The 16848-nt window shown below is 40.1% G+C and overlaps 1 protein-coding gene across 1 annotated transcript in view; it reads left to right on the top strand.

Annotated features, from left to right (window-relative positions):
• The window catches only part of mdfi (MyoD family inhibitor), a 32670-nt gene that overhangs the window by 6060 nt on the left and 9762 nt on the right, over window positions 1-16848 (top strand). The window contains exon 3 of the mRNA XM_078248188.1: window positions 10277-10414. Coding sequence (XP_078104314.1) covers window positions 10277-10414 — 138 coding nt within the window. The remainder of the gene's footprint in view (window positions 1-10276; window positions 10415-16848) is intronic.

The raw sequence follows: 16848 nt of genomic DNA, 5'->3' as shown, positions 1-16848 counted from the left end.
AATACCTCTGCGTAGAGTTTTAGAGTTATTAAACTGTAGGTTTGTGCCTGAACATGTTCTAGTGGCTGTGCTGACTTTACCTGTGCTTGCTTCTTAGGAAGCCAACCCAAAGTATAACTGTGGCTTCTCCCACTAAAGTTAGACTGCTTGTCTGGCTGACTGGACTAATTTGTGTGTGTGTGTGTGTGTGTGTGTGTGTGTGTGTGTGTGTGTGTGTGTGTGTGTGTGTGTGTGTGTAGGTGAGCCAGGGTGGGGAGGAGAAGATTGGTCAGGCTACCACTGAGGGCAACAAGGCCCTGCTTTCAGTGCTATGCTTCACCCCCCCACCCATCCCTCAGCCTGCAGAGTGCAGGGCTTTGGAAGAACACAACAGGCACATATACAGTAGATCTAACAGACTTGAGTCATTTTTTTGCCCATGGATGCATCATAACAAAGGGATAACAGGTCCCAAGATTGTAGTCTTTATTCCAATCAAAGTTGCTTAGCCAGCGCATATGCCAGACAAGTTATTTTTCTTCCTGGTTTACTTCCATGATGTACAGCCCATTATAAATGTCCATTAGTGTCTCTTTTCCTGTTCCTGACTAGCCTGATAATCAGACTGAATCATGTTACTTTGTTCATTTGGCCTGACATCCATTTCTTAAATGGGAGGTGGGTGTTTTGTTTTGCCCTTAACAATCAGTAGCAAATTACGTATCCATCCCACTAGCACTGTTTTTATTTATATGCAATCTGCAATGGCTGTTGCCATGCCGTGCCCAGCTCTCTTAAGGCTCTGACACACCAACCCGATTATAAAGACTGACAGCTGGCAGAAAGTAAACATTTGTTAGAATCTCTGTCAAACGTCTGAGCACTTCAGATTGTTTTTAATTTTTTATCTCAAAATCTCTGAATAGGGACCTCCAGGATTTGGGGCTGTGGAGCATCTTGTTCTTTCAGTCTGTCAAGCTCAAGTTACTTTATTTCCATATCAACATGATTGATTGTAATTTGTCTTAGTGAGCTCATTAAAACAAAGACAAAAATAGTAAAGCCACTCATTTATAAAGCACATGATACATTAAACAGTATGAAACAAAAAAATCACAACCTCAGTTATCCAAAAATATTGGTCTGAAGAAAATGTTTTTTGCCACCCTAACCTGTTTTTACAGGTTTAGACGTTTGCTGGTGTCTCTTCGTTTATCCTGGTGCTTTATTATAATGTATACAATAAAAAAATAAATAAAATCCCTCTGTCTACATCACAGTCTAAGCTACATTTATTTTATCTCTCTCCGTTCTCTGCTCTCCAGCAGCTATTTGCCTACTTGTCCCTTTTTAGTCCCTGAGGTTTGTTGAGGCTTGTGTGTCTAATTTGGTTTCTCACAGAGATTGAAATAAACTAGGAGCAATTTGAGGCGTTTTTACAGCATATTTGAACTACGAAAATGAGCATGCTTTTTTTCTTCTTCACCACCTCGCAAACATTTGAGAAACTGCTGCTGCTCTGGTGGCCTGCACTCCCTCGCTCTCTCTCTCTCTTTCTCTCACCAACTCCTGACTTGAGTAGCATCTCCAAATCCTCATAACCCATGTCATATACTGTTGACAGTTAGTGTCAGCATGATAGTTCTAGCTACCCAGTAAACTGTCTTGTTGAGACACTTGACCGGGGGCCCTGTTACTGTACAGTTACCGTTACAGTGACAGATCTGATTTTTACCCCTTTAGGTGTGTCGCTGTTGTCGCTTCCAGTTTCAAGTCTACAGTTGTGGCAGAGGTGTTATGTAGAGACCAACCTTTTTTTTTAGGCTGATATTGATGCATTAGGTTAATACAAATCGGACAACAATATATCAATATTTATATCTGTAATAACTCCATATCGGCCTATAATATTGGCTTGTCATTGTGTGCATTAGAGCGGGGTATATACAATACATTTGCCACCGTAGCTTGAAATTGACGCTCTTCCTGAATGTGAAATACTGAATTCTGCTTATCCTGTCAGAATGACCGTTAGACTTTCCTTAGTTTCCATATGTTGCACAGTATAGTGTGTGTTTGTATATCTGATGGTGGTGTCCCTGTTTCAGGCTCCTTGTGTTAAATGCAGCAGTATGGTACTCAGTTAGCAAAGCAGCTGTACTTTCCCAGGAACCAGAGGAATCTCAGAGACAAAGTAACACAATTAAATTCCCCTTAAGCCTGTTCAACAGCAGACAGTTTTTGTCTTTAATGAGCTTACACTGCTTCATTCTCTCAGCAGCTATAATCTCTGATTTTGGACATATTCCAGTGCTGCACTCTCACAGCCCCTCTGTGCAATGTGTTTGTGGGAATGTGTTTCTGTGTGTGCTTTTGGCTGGATTCCAGCTGAACAATTGCCTCTTCTTTCCTTTTCTTTGTGTGTGTGCATGTATGGGTTTTTGTGTATTTGTTGTGTGACACAGATACAAAAAAAAGGTTTCTGTAGTTATGTGTTTTCTTTGTATTTCCCTTCGTCATGGTCAGAACCCTAGCGGTTGTGTGTGGTTTCAATCAGTTCCAGTCATTACTGCTGGCCATAGAGCTGCTACTGCGTCGTCTCCACCAACTCCGCTCTGCTGAAGATTACTCTGCTTGGTTGCTCTTCACCTCATCTCATCGTATCATCTTTCCAATTCTCTCAACTCTTATCTCTATCTTTTTTTTAATATAAATATTTGTATTCTTATTTATTTAAAACAAAGAAAACACAAACAAAACATAGAACTCACAACATTCGTACATCACCTCCCCGTCTGAACCCCACACCCGCCATCACCACTATACAATTCGGTTTTTCCCCTTCTCTCTTCCTTGACAAGATGACAAGCTATATGAAATGATATATATATATATATATATATATATATATATACATAATATTAAATACAAAAAATAACAACAAAATAGACAACACATACCTGTATTTCCACAATACAGTCTAGCCTCGTAGGACCCCTCCAGAAATCTCACGTACTTTCCCCTTTTTTTAGTGTAAAAACTCAATCTAGCAAACTGTTTGTATGACATTTTTTCAAATGCTGCCACTCTAGCCACCTCCATACTCTTAGAAGAATCTATCTGGCTATTATTAAAATGGTTTGGACCCAACTTCTTGTGTGCTTATTTCTAACTTTATGTTTTTTAGATGAGACTTGATGAAAGTTTTAACTTATCTGGTGGATTTTGGATGCCTGTTTGCTCCTGTTTGTGACTGGTAGGGTGCATATGTACTGTATGTCTTTGCCGAAGGGTTGTACACACCTTAGGCCATGTCCCTACGTACCAAAACAATCTTTTTTTCCCCCCGTCTTCCCTGACATCGTTTCAAGAATGTTTGAGTCCAAACGGATCCATTTGTAAATGACTCAACACGCTACTTCATATTCCAGGCCTATAGGTGGCGCTGTTTCTGCTTCAGAAATTCACCAAAAACGGAGAAGAAGAGGCGGAGCATGCGCATAAAGCTTGCACGCTGTATACAAACAGACAGTAGAAGAAGAAATCAAACAGCCATAGTAACCCGCATAGGCTCAATATCTTCTCCAGCAGGAACACAAGCATGTAGTCCGCCATTGTTGTTGTTATGAGACAATCCCGTCGCGGGATAACAGGTCGAAGGCTAGAGGTCGAGGGGTGTGGTTAGTATGCGGCTTCGCCGTCCACACGAAGACGCAAGGGCGGCGTTTTCGAATTTTTTCACCCTGGGACCAGGTTTCAAAAAACTGCGTCGTCAGGCAGTGCGTTTACAGGATTCGTTTGGACGATCGACCAAAACGATGCAAAACATGCGTTTACACCAAAAAGCGTTTCCGTGTGGATGGCCCCTAAGAGACCTCCTTTCGTATGCACATTAGAATACTGTGCCTCTAAAGAAGTACTAGTAAAGCTGTAGAAACAGGGTTCAGTTGGGTGGTGATGGCCCAGTGGATATGACACATGCTTTTTGTGTGGGAGACTTGATTCCCACTGCGATACATCAATCAATGTGTCCCTGAGCAAGACACTTAACCCCTAGTTGCTTCAGAGGTGTGGGACCTCTGATATATAGCAATTGTAAGTCGCTTTGGATAAAAGTGACATGTAACGTAAAAGGCAGCAGGTAAACTCAACTGAGCACTCCCCCTTCAGAGATAATACCCAGAGGAACAGCAGGTTGCACTACCCTTCAGGTGATCCAGGATGTGTCACATCATTTGCCAGCTCACATTGCCTGGATCTATGTGTGTGTTTGTGTTGTGTTTATGCTAACCATTGCCTTATGTGATCCATATGTTTTTGCTTGTTTACTAGGGGACTGATATTCCTCTGGCTCACCCTTTCAGGGCCCATGACACGTGTACACACCAAATTACAAACATACATGAACACGCACACACGCACACACAGACACAGACACACACACACACACACACACACACACACACACACACACACACACACACACACACACACACACACACACACACACACACACAGTCAAGCATGCACAAACAAATACACATACTCACCCACACGTGTAAACACACAGCCAGATCTCCTCTGTGGCTCTTGATTGCTCTGGTCTGATTTGAATTAGAGGCTCATCTTTCTCAGATCTCAGAAATGGCTCTGAGGTCGAGCGGTTTGGTGGTTTGATGCTGATGCCAGCACACAATTGGTTGAAGGCCTGCTTGGATGGCACTAGGGGTTCGGTGGGGATGTGTTTTTACTCCAACAATCGTGGTTTTGAACGTTTACAGAGGAAAGGCTTTGACTGAGTCACAAGACCTACACACTTTTAACCCATAGAACTCTCATTGGCAACAGAAGTCTAAAAGAGAATACGTAACAGACTACTATACTGACGTATGAAGTGGTTAAGCTGACCAGATGATTGAACACATACTCAGGAGGAATGTGCAAGTGTTAAACAGATATTCAGATAATTGATGTACATATTTATTGCATATCTTTAACATTACTTTTTCCAACAAGGGCAGCAATACTCTGTTATCCTTACTACTACTACTACTACTACTACTACTACTACTACTACTACTATTACTATGACTACTTTTGTCATATGTTGTCTGGCTAGTTTAGATAAATCTGTATTTCTCAGATATAATAGTAATCGATTCTTCTTCAAATTATTTGTTGTGGAGTCATGAATCTTACACTGAAGAATTTGCTTACGCTGGGCTCTCGTGTGGCTTTGATAATGACATAATTGCCCCCAAAAGCAGCTTCCACAGAAAGGGACCAAAACAACATGAGAAAGAGGATTAGTATAACCCGATGAATACCACCTAAAGCGCTTTTTGTTTGAATTATATTACTGATCTCAATATTTTAAAAAATCTGCCAACTGACTACAGTCATTAAAGTCAGTTGTTGCCTGCCAGGACATGGTGAAATATTACTTTTTTATTATTCATCCTCAAATATATTTTTGATAAATGGGTACCAGCTGCATCGAACAATGGACGATTATAGGTAACTGATGGATTTCGATGAGCTAATTGATAACTGATATATAGGATTATTTAACATGATGTTTAAACAGATAATCAAAAATACATGACTACATGTGTGGCTGGGCCTATGGACAGATGTAGACCGAGTTACATATGCTTTGCATAATTTACTTAAAACCTTTTGAACACTGAGTGTTCTCTAAAGTAATTACAAGAAAGTAAAATAAGGATGGATGGGTGAATGGATGTAATGATAGATAGACATATACACTGCTTGCCAGTGACATATGCAGCCTATAATACGGACACATATCTCTAAACTAGACATTTGGCCTTGTTGGGGGCAACAGTTCTCACTAGAGGCTTTCATATCTGAAGCTGGCTGATTGAGACTAATGGATACAACATGGGCCTTAGAAATAGCTTCCACATGCAAAAGGCAAGCAAATGTGTGTGGAGAGAGCTGTTACTAGATATAGGAAGGTAACATTGGAGTATATGTGTTTAATGTGTGTGTGTGTGTGTGTGTGTGTGTGTGTGTGTGTGTGTGTGTGTGTGTGTGCGCACACAGGTATGTGTGTGGGGTTTGTGTACCACTGTCTAATAGAACGGAGGAGAAGGAACACACACACACACACACACACACACACACACACACACACACACACACACACACACACACACACACACGAAGGCAAACACAAATCCTCCAATGCTTGAAACACTGTTCCTCTTCATCAACGTTTGACCACTTTACATAACCAAACGATTCAATGACATACCAGTGGCTTTGATATACTTTGTTATCTAAGAAAAAAAGCAGTTTTCCTTTAGACAGAGGCCCCGTTCTGACCTAATTTGCATAAAGTTGAATCCAGCCGACTTTATGCAAATTATGAGCGGCCGGCTCGGCTTGACGCCTTTCAAAAGCTGACAAAAATCTTTTAAACTGACCTTTGTAGATCTGAAATAAAGACAGATTCAGCAACTGCAAGCCTATTTCTCGCTTAAAATGTTTTCAGAAACACGTTTCGGTGAACTTTTTTGTAAAATAAGAGATGGTATTCCGAAGGAGCCACCATTACGGTCGGTTTTGAAATCGGGGAGCAGCCAGCCCCGTGTGACACCATCGTCCAATCAGCGGCAGCCATCGCGGTTGTAGGATGTCAGCTTGTCAGTGGTCATTGAAGAGAAACTAGTGGCAAGCCCACTAGCATGCAATCCTGGGAAGCGGGGTGATCCCATCCATGAAAACAACGTGTATATGGACACGTACTGATGAGCTGACGATAGTGTTACGTTCGTACGAGTCAAAACACAGCAACAGCTCAATCATGGCACTTCCGTTACCACTCAACATTACTTACTTCCTCCTCTTCATCCCCTGTGGGACATAAGGCTGCAAAGAGATCTCTCCATTGCATTTGTTCCTTGGCAACATGCTGCAAATCTCCCTGTGACAGGTGCATCTTGTCTAGCAGCTTCTCCAACTTTTAAACTTTTACTCCAGCTAGCAGGGCCGTTTCTAGCCCAAAAAGGGCCAACTTCTTCCTAAGACGGACAGCACTGTTGTTGCCAACTTGGCCTTTGTTTGTGGTGTGACTGATTCACTTCTAGTCTCTTTTTAATTTAAATAAAAAGGTTGATGATTGATCTTATAATCATTTTCAAAACATTCAAAACTGTTAATGTGTTATTTCTGTTTCAAAAGGCAGCAATAAATAACACCGTGATTATTCTTCAGACTATAATCGTACCAACAAAATCTATAATCATTGCATCCCTACACACAAACAGCCTATATTGAAACAGAAATAATGTACGTGTTTATTTGCATATAGACCAGGGAAGTGGTCTCTCTGCCAGGTCATTCTACGGCCAGGTGGAAACCCACTTGTGATCGGGTCACTCAGGACAGATGTTAAAACCAGGTCAAAACAGGCCCCAACTCTGCATCTTGGGAATCTTGCAGAGTCATCCTGCTTCAACAATACAACATTACAAACATTAGCATAAACAGTGCATGGTACAAAACAACAGCAGAAAAATCAATAATCAAATAATTATTCGAAATTAAACATAATTGGCCTACATTTTTGGTTATGTCTGTCCCTCTGTGTGTTACAGACACACAATACACACAGCACACCAACCGCTATGCATACTGTTAAATGGAATTCACCAAAAACACGTGGCAGGGCCTCACTATATCAGCATCTTTAACTTAGTCAGACATGACAAAACACTTATTCTCAATATTGTGATGGGTATTTTTCTGAATTTATTTAGTACTTTCAAGTAGGTGTGGGCAATATGGGAAAAATATTACAATGATTAATCGCAGATTTTTATCTTTTAGTATGTCATGGTATTTCCTTCTGTGTTAAAACGACTATTTACATCATTGATCAATCTGCCGATTATTTATTCATTCATTGTTTGGTCTATAAAAATTCAGAAAACAGTGAAAAATGTCCATTTAATTTTTCCAGAGTCCAAGATGAAAGCTTGACAAAATAAGAAAATAAGAAAATTAATTGATTAATCGTTGCAGCTCTAGAATTAAAATGTTTTCACAGATTCATTTGAGTCATCATGCTATCTCAATACTGTATGAAAATAGTGTCATTTGATGAGGAAGCGACAATAACTTAATAATATTGAAATATAGCCCAGCCCTAAAATGTGTGATATGTGTGATACCTTGGTTGGAAAAATTGGAAATAAACTGGTCCACTCTTCAATAGTTAAACTAAAAGTGTAGTTGTGAGTAAAATGCATGTAATGGCATTTCGGTTTCATTTTAAAAGACAGCTCTGTCATGTGAATTGTTTGGCTGCAACTAATGATTATTTTCATTGTTGATTAATCTGTTGATTATTTTCTCGATTAATCGATTAGTTGTTTGGTCTATGAAATGTCAGGAAATGGTGAAGTGTCGATCAGTGTTTTCCAAAGCCCAAGATGACTTCCTCAAATGTCATGTTTTGTCCACAACTCAAAAATATTCAGTTTACTGTCATAGATGAGTGAAGAAACTAGAAACTATTCACATTTAAAAAGCTGGTATCAGAGAATGTTTTCTTTTTTCATAAAAAATGACATAAACCGATTAATTGATTATCAAAATAGTTTTAATAGGCAATTATTTTAATAGTTGACAACTAATCGATTAATCTTTGCAGCTCTAGTGAATTGATTTGTAATTACTAAAACTCATGTTCCTGCCTGGACCTCCATAAATGAATAAAGCAAAGTGTTTAAGTCCAAATAACCAACACAGTAGTTATATTTGGATGAATACAATATCAGAACCAGATAACTGGATTCTATCAACTACTCATCTCATCCCTCACTTTTTTGTTTTTACTTTATCATTGAAATAAACTGCCTCTATTATTTTTACATCTTATCTTTCACTTCCCTCAAAACACTTAACTTTGCATAGACATTATATATGTTTAGCTGCAAAAGTGGGAATTAATCTATGAAGTTATGCCAAATATGTGAATTTATTTGTAAAAGTGGAGAGGGAATGTGAACTGGAGACGAAGAGTGCAATAGGCAGGGGACAGAAAAGAGAGGACAGATAGAGAAGTGAGCGAGAGTGGATAGAGTAAATAAACATAGCCGGGAAGTGTTGAGTCGACGCACAGGACGCGGTTTGGTTTGTGTGTGTGTGTGTTTGTTAAACCCAGCTGGCTCCCATTTGCCCAGGAATGAGGCTGCACCTCTCAGAGGCCCAAGTCTGCCCTGCTTTGAAGGCCTCTGTGTGGTGTGTATGTATATATATATGTGTGTGTGTGTGTGTGTGTGTGTGTGTGTGTGTGTGTGTGTGTGTGTGTGTGTGCGTGCGCGCGCGTGCGTGCGTGTGTGTGTGTGTGATAACAGCTTCATTAGAGCACTGCATGGTACCGATGAACACATAAAACCCAGACATGTATTTACTGTATGTATATTATGTGTACGTTCTCTTATGTGTTCAATTTAAACACACATACATCCACTCTCAAACACAAACAGACATCCCAGCACACACATAGACCCACACAGATTTCAGGTTTCACAAGCATGCACATAGACCCCTAAACAGTCCCAAGAGGCTGCATTTAACTGCTTCCAGATGCAAGTTCAGGACAGAGCACACAAATACAGACAAAATCTTCTGCTTTGTTGAAGTCAGCAGAACTACTCTGTTTAAATTAATTAAGTGCTAGTGGATGGTAAATGACATGGCAGTAGACAAGTTAACTACAAGTGGGAAAGTAGCTTGCTGCTGATACCTGATGATATCCACATGGAAAGCAGCTACTCACTTACGAAACCTGGGAATCCAAACCTCAAAACCTTCAAAATAAACTTAACATAAATATAAAAATGTGTGGTCTTACAGAAAACTGTTAATATTGTAATATTATTGTATATGTAACTGTGTGTAGGGGTGGGGCAAAATATCGCTACAGCAACATATCGTTATCCTTCGTGCGATATGAGAATCGATACGCTGGCGCCAAATATTGATATTTTACTTAATAAAATAAGGCGCTCTAAAAAGATTTCATTGCTCCCAGCATCGTTACTTCATGAGAGAAAACCTGCACTTAACCTTTTTACAGGTATTTTGTATTCATAGTTAGACCGATATCATGATGTGGGATTGTCTAGCAATATATTGATTATCACATAATTGCTTGATCGTGATATTATCGGTTTAGTGAGCCATTAATCGTGTATCATATCATATCGTGAGGTACCCTGTGATTCCCACCCCTAATTGTGTGTTTTTTTTTCTCTTTTAGATGTGGCCCACACCTATACTGAGCCCCTCATATTGATGTTAAATGGCACCCCAGAAAGGTTGCAAGGCGATGGTGAAGACAAGTGGAGAGGCAGCCTCGCACACTCAGAGCTTACAACACCCAGCAAGAGTATCACGTGTAAGTAAAGAGCACCCTTGCACACAAACATTCACACATTGGTGACTGGTGAGTTTTGTTTCCATTACCGATCACTGGTCTGATGAGTCACATTGTCCTGACCTTTTACAAATATATTTGTACACCCTGAAGAAATAGGTCATCTACACACAGACAGAAATATCTACATTGTCAGCAAAGTAGGGTACGTTTCTGATTTCTGAACAGAAGCACCCAAATCCCCACACTTGAAATTAAACACATATTCTCCTCTTGCCCTCTTTCTTCTGCATTTTATTCTCTGATTGGCACTGTGGAATTTACTTATTTAGGGTTCATTGGACATCTTGGTGTCAGTCAAATCAAAATAAGTACCCCCCAAAAAAGCCTCCAATTTGATCAATAGAGAGCTGAAGTCCTGTCACATCCAGGCTAGCTGGTTCCACTAGTCTCTCACTCAGTATTTCTTTCATCTGTCTTTCTGAAAAAGTGTGTTTCTTTGACACATACAATAGATGAGTATCTACTACATCACTTGCTTTTAGAATGTTAACAATTATTGTGTTAGCTTTCATAAAAACTAAAGCCCATTCATTGTAGCCCTCCCTTATCAATGATATCCACCCACATTCATGTAACTAACATAATTTTCCCAACGTATTAGATGCAATCTCTGCTGTTTAAAAATGTCAATGCTGGCGTTCTAGTGGCCTGTGGGGTTTTAAGCTGGCGACCAAGTTATCGCAACATCCTTGGTTCGAGTCCAGTGTAACATGTAATCCATCCCTCTCACTCCTCATTTCCTATTACCGCTCTCCTGTGTAAATGAAGGAAAAAATTTAAAAGAAAGATAATGGCAAAAATGTCTGATAAAATACATCTCTGCAATTTGTCCCTCCCTGTTTATTTGGAACGTTCAACACTCAACTGGCTTCAGTGTGTCAAGTTTGCCATTTTTAACCCACAACAGTCTTGGGCTTATAGGAAACTAGTGCAGTGCCCGTTGAAAATGTGCCTGTTTGTATCGGGCAATTGTTTGGCCTGTGGTATTGCTGCTTGTAGAATTCTTCAAAACCAAATTGTACCCCATAATGACTTACAGAAGAACCACTTCATATGCAACTCCACTGTATAGCCAACTACTGACTTACAGAGTAGGCTACGTCTACATCAGAGAAAGACATTGTACTACTGTATTTACCTGACAGAGAATGTGGCAGATTCAGAATTTAATCACAAAATATCACAATGAAAATGTGGAGTAATCAGACAGTAGCCTCATGGACTCATGGCAGTGTGCTACCCACCCGGCCCGTTATGGGAGCTAATCAGCACCTGTCTGGGTTAATCAACCACCAGAACCGGACCGTGTACACACACGCAGAGAGAGAGAGAGAGAGAGAGAGAGAGAGAGAGAGAGAGAGAGAGAGAGCGAGAGAGAGCGAGAGAGAGAGACGTTGTCTTGTGTCGTATGATCGTTAACGAATTTATCACTTCAGCAGAGGTGCTCATTTCCGTACAGGTTTAGTGGCATGACGGTTAACGGTGAAGTATGGATTTGATTCACGGGGGTATTTTGGCGAGGGTTATGTAATTAGTTATTAGTTAATTAACCCGACCCAGGGTGAGTCTGATGAAAGCTGGCTGTGCTCTTCATGTGTGGGATTCTGAAACGTCCTTAAATTCGGGAATTGTTGTTTGTTTATTCAAAGTCAAAGACAGTCCAAAGTAGTGCAACATTGCACATTTTTGTGGGTCTGAGGTATATGTCACATTTTAGCTGCCAAAGCTCCGCTGCTCTCTGTCTCTGGTCCTCAGGGTGAGAGGGGGAGTGGCCAGCGGCTAGAGCGGCAAAAGCCAATGTGTGCTTTTTTTACCTATATATTTAACGATATATTTTGCATTTCTAATCCAAACAATGTCAAACTTGGCACTGCACTTACTCGTGCCCGTAGCAAGACACCTGTGTCAAGATTGAAATCCATCGGACTAACGGTTCAAGAGATATGCGCATAACACACAGACAGACAGACAGACAGACAGACAGACAGACGTTCCTGCAATTTATAGATAGATGGTGTTTGTTAGAGGTTGATTAAAACAAAAGGATTATATAATTTTGTAAAAACCGTACCATCCCTGTCTAGACACATAGACTAAACCACCAGGCTTTCTTACTTCTGTAACAGAAACCAGAGGCTCTCTATTCTGCACTCTGTGAAAATGTTTTTTTGACCAATCCACTCAAATACCATTTATTATTGCACAACATAAAGTTGCTTCTGTAGTTGGCTGTTGTACTTAAATAAGAAAATTGCAGGAGGATAGATGAATGTGACTCATATTGTGTGCGTTTTATTTAACTACTTTCCAAAATCTCCAGCTGTCCAATAATTACACTCCCCACTGGGCGTATCATCAGCTCACCACCTCAATTTGCTGGCGAGGAGTGACGCACCTGGAAGTTCTCCTTCCAGAGTCATATCACTAATCGGCACCACCCATTTCCCTCCCTCATATTACAAGTCCCACGGTTATCTTTCAGCCAGAGAGAGAGACTCTCTCTTTCACTCTGCTTGATGTGCAGTCGCTCCAACTCTTTAAAGCAAAGCCTATGTCGTTACCCCACCACATATATTTTTCTTGCTTTCACTCCAGTTTGAAATAAGTAGAACCTCAACCTACTGTAATTCTCAAACGAGTTCTACTATGCCATTTATTCACTTAGAAGACCGAGTTTCACAATAATAAACACCCACAAAACTCTAAGCCAGGGGTTCTCAAATGTATTACTCAAAGGTCCACATCTGATTTTTATTCAAGATCAGAGGTCCGAAATGATTGGCAATAACAAAATAACATTTAATCAATTCACTTACAACTTTTAAGCAACATACAGTACTTTCAAGTTGAGGACTCTGTTTTCCTGGTCAACTTTTATACCGATACCAGTAGCTTTATTTGGTAGCCTCTGTAATAAAAACAAAAACAACAAAAAAATTTCATTTGTAACCTTTTTTTCATTTTGTTATTTATTTAGAACATATTACACACCACACAAAATAAAACCCCTCCTTACCTCCTTCCCCCCCTCCATACCCATCCCTATAACCTCCAGCTTGTCAGTCTGTCAGCAGGGCATGCAAAATGCCATTATATTATTTTGCAGCAAACTTATCTGCATGGAGTTTTGAAAAGTGCTACCACACTATGGACAGCTTTATTGACATTGCCGTGACTCACTGTGACTCCGGTCTCAGATCAACTACGGTCCGTTACACCACTACTGTATATTCAACGTTACTAACAATGTATTTAACAACAGAAAATGTATTTAAAAATCAAAAATGTTACAATTCAAAAGGTATTGTATTCATAACACGAAGTATGGGCTGGATCTGGATTGACTTGCCGCTCGGTCCGGACCTTGGTTTGGACTTTGAGAAGCCCTGCTCTAAGCTAAGTTGTTTAGTTGCTTGGCCACTAACCTCAAAGCACAGTGTTCTAAATCTGTCCGTCATGTCATTCAAAGAAAAGGAGGGATGGTGTAAGTGGATAAAAGGAGGAATAGAGGGGTGAGAAGACGGTTGAGTAAGCTGAAATGTGAGCATGTGTTAGAAAACTAAGAGCAATATTTCCTGGAATCCAGGGCCAGCCTTGGGTGACATGCACAAACACACAAACCTGCCCCATGGTAATAGCTAGTTTGCTGTAACTGAATAACCAGCAGTTCAGTCCGGAAATGGATAAGTGAATGTGTGTTTTGAGTAGGTGTGCGAATGTCTGCTGTCTTCATTTATGTTTGTGCCTCTACCTGTCCTGTCTGCTGTGTGTGTCTATTTCAGGCCCAGGCTGGAAGACTTAGAGGTTTGGATTAGATTTTCTTTCTGCCTCTCTCTCTGCTTTATTTTACATCCCAATAAAATCTATGAAACCCCCCCCCAGCTCCATATGCTGTGCAGGGAGGGTTATGCAACTTCAGTAGGCTTGGACAAAATGTACCACCATGAACACCAGTCCTCACTGACTTTCCATTTGCCTTCATGTGCCTCCTCCCTTCATCCACAGCTTCCTCTATCTGCAACTTACGCAATCACACATGTTCACAGGACTTGAAACGCAAACTAAACAGTGTAAGCTTAAAACGTTTATCCCTTTCTCAGGTGAATATGCAGCATGTCTGCTCGTTCCCATGATTATATGTGTTGTGTGTGAGTTGGTCTATGTGAACCTCATAAGCCACTATCAGCCTGAATGCAGTTTAAATATGGTCTGTGTCATCTGCAACCAATCATCACCTGTCCCTCCTCTGTTCCATTATGAGCGTGAAGACGTTACAAAATAGCTGTGTGACTTAGGTCTGTGGTGAGGTCATGGCTGTGTGACATCTGGGATTGTGTGTGTGAATGTGTTTGTGAGTAAGAGGGTGAGGACACAGAAGCAAAAACAGAAAATTCCTCATCTCGTGTGCTCAGTCTCGCAGTGATGACATCAGAGCTATAGTATGTGGCTGGCAGTGGGCCTTCGATAAGCTGTCTGAGAACAATGTGCAGAGAGATCTGTTACCATATGTGAGTGTGTGTGTGTTATGACCTGAGTCAAACACACTCCCTGTCAGTGATGTCATGAACACACTGCTGTCTTTGACGTCACAGTCACAGCAGGATACACATGTTCACAGATGTTTAACTGCTTCCACTCTTTTGGACTCCGGGGAAACAATGACACATGTAGTTAATCACTGACAGCATCACAGTAGCATGTATGATGTTTATTTTTATCAGTTAGAAACCTTTTCACTAAATGAAATCATAACATACACCAGATAAAAGACCGGCCCTTTTTATGCATGTGTGAATGAGGGCATGGAAGGGTGTCTAAGGGAAATGCTGAGCAGTGCCGTTATTGGTATTATCTTGTCACCAAAAGGGAGCAGTGTGCAGTGTGTTGTTGATGGGAAATCTAACAGGACTGTAACATTGCCTTTAATTAGAGACCAGTCACTGTGTTGAAACTGTTTTCCATCTCTGTTCATCTGTGTAAATTCTCTCCTTACGTTTCTTTCAGTCTCTCTTGTCTTCCTCTGAATTTACTATCTCTTTGTTAGTCACATTTAAACACATATTTTACACACCTGTCAGTTATATAACGGTGACACGGTGTGGGTAGTGATGTCACAGAGGTCATGTGTGAATGTGAAGGTGGTTGGTTGACGTCTCAGGTCAGGGATTAGTGTTGCTGTGTGTCGGGATGTTCCTTGCAAGTCTGCTGTCTTTTCCTTTTTTATTCAACATATAGGCCTAGCCCTCTTCTTGAAATATTTGCACACTGTTTACATTCATTTGTCAGGTGAAACTCACACAAATGAGTCAAATCGTGCAAAAAAAAAAAAGAAAAAAGGAATTTAAGTGATTTTCCAACAGCTGGGTTGAAGAGAATAAATAGTGTTTTTGAATGTCAAAAAAACACAAGAAAAATTTAAGATTTTTTCCAGAACTTTTGGGTATTGGGCAAGTTGTTGTTGTCAGCTAATGTCATATTACATGTTTTCATGCTAACCTAAAAACAAAGAAATGTACTTGGCAAATGTCAAAACAAAAAGACTAATGCCCATGCACAGCTGTGTTTTTCCTGGTATAGAAAAAGCAAAACATGTGCATTAGTCAACTTGCAATTTGTCCACCCTTTGAGTGCTGAGATAGTTAGATCATATATATATATTGTATGTATTGTATATTGATTCATGGTTAATATGTCTGCTATTTATTTTTAGTTTCGGGTCATTGTTTGCATTGATTGGGTTCAAAACTTCCTTAAATACTTAACTGAGATTTTGTCACTCAATTACACAATTACACTCAGAAATCAGACTTGCCTATTGTACCCATCTTTAAATGTGTCTGTTGCATAAAGCTTGCTTATTGTGACGCTGTATGCATATCATATTGTTCTGTGAGTATGAACTGCCAACTGGGAAAAGGCTTCACAGCACTCCATTGGTAGTTACAGATAAGGTGTGGGATTCTTTTTGCAGGTTTTGGTATCTTTAACCTGGCAACACAAATAACACAAAAACACAGTAAATGGAGCAGCACCACTGACATCACTCAGTAGTCCATCAAAGTTATCAGTTTTATCCACAGCCAGATACATAACTTATACAGACAAATGTATGAGCAGTGCTACAGTTAAAAAACTGGGTACTCTGTTAAACTCTGTTTTTTTTTCATTGAAAGTAAAAAATAATTTTGAAATGAAAGAAAACCATTCATTTTAGCCAACGTGAGTCACAACTTTGAAGCAGCAGTCTTCTGCATCTGACTGAACTCGGTGCTCACATTACTTTTTCAGTGTAGTGAGTGGGTGCAACTAAACAAGCCTAATTAACACTGTAGTGTTGGGGACAAAAATGTGGGAAAACGTAATTGAAAACTGTTTTAAATAACATTAAACAG

The sequence above is a fragment of the Sander vitreus genome, chromosome 4, assembly GCF_031162955.1.
Source record: "Sander vitreus isolate 19-12246 chromosome 4, sanVit1, whole genome shotgun sequence".
Lineage (NCBI taxonomy): Eukaryota > Metazoa > Chordata > Actinopteri > Perciformes > Percidae > Sander > Sander vitreus.
The sequence above is the reverse complement of the archived record's forward strand: the minus strand, read 5'-3'. Positions and strand labels throughout refer to the sequence as shown.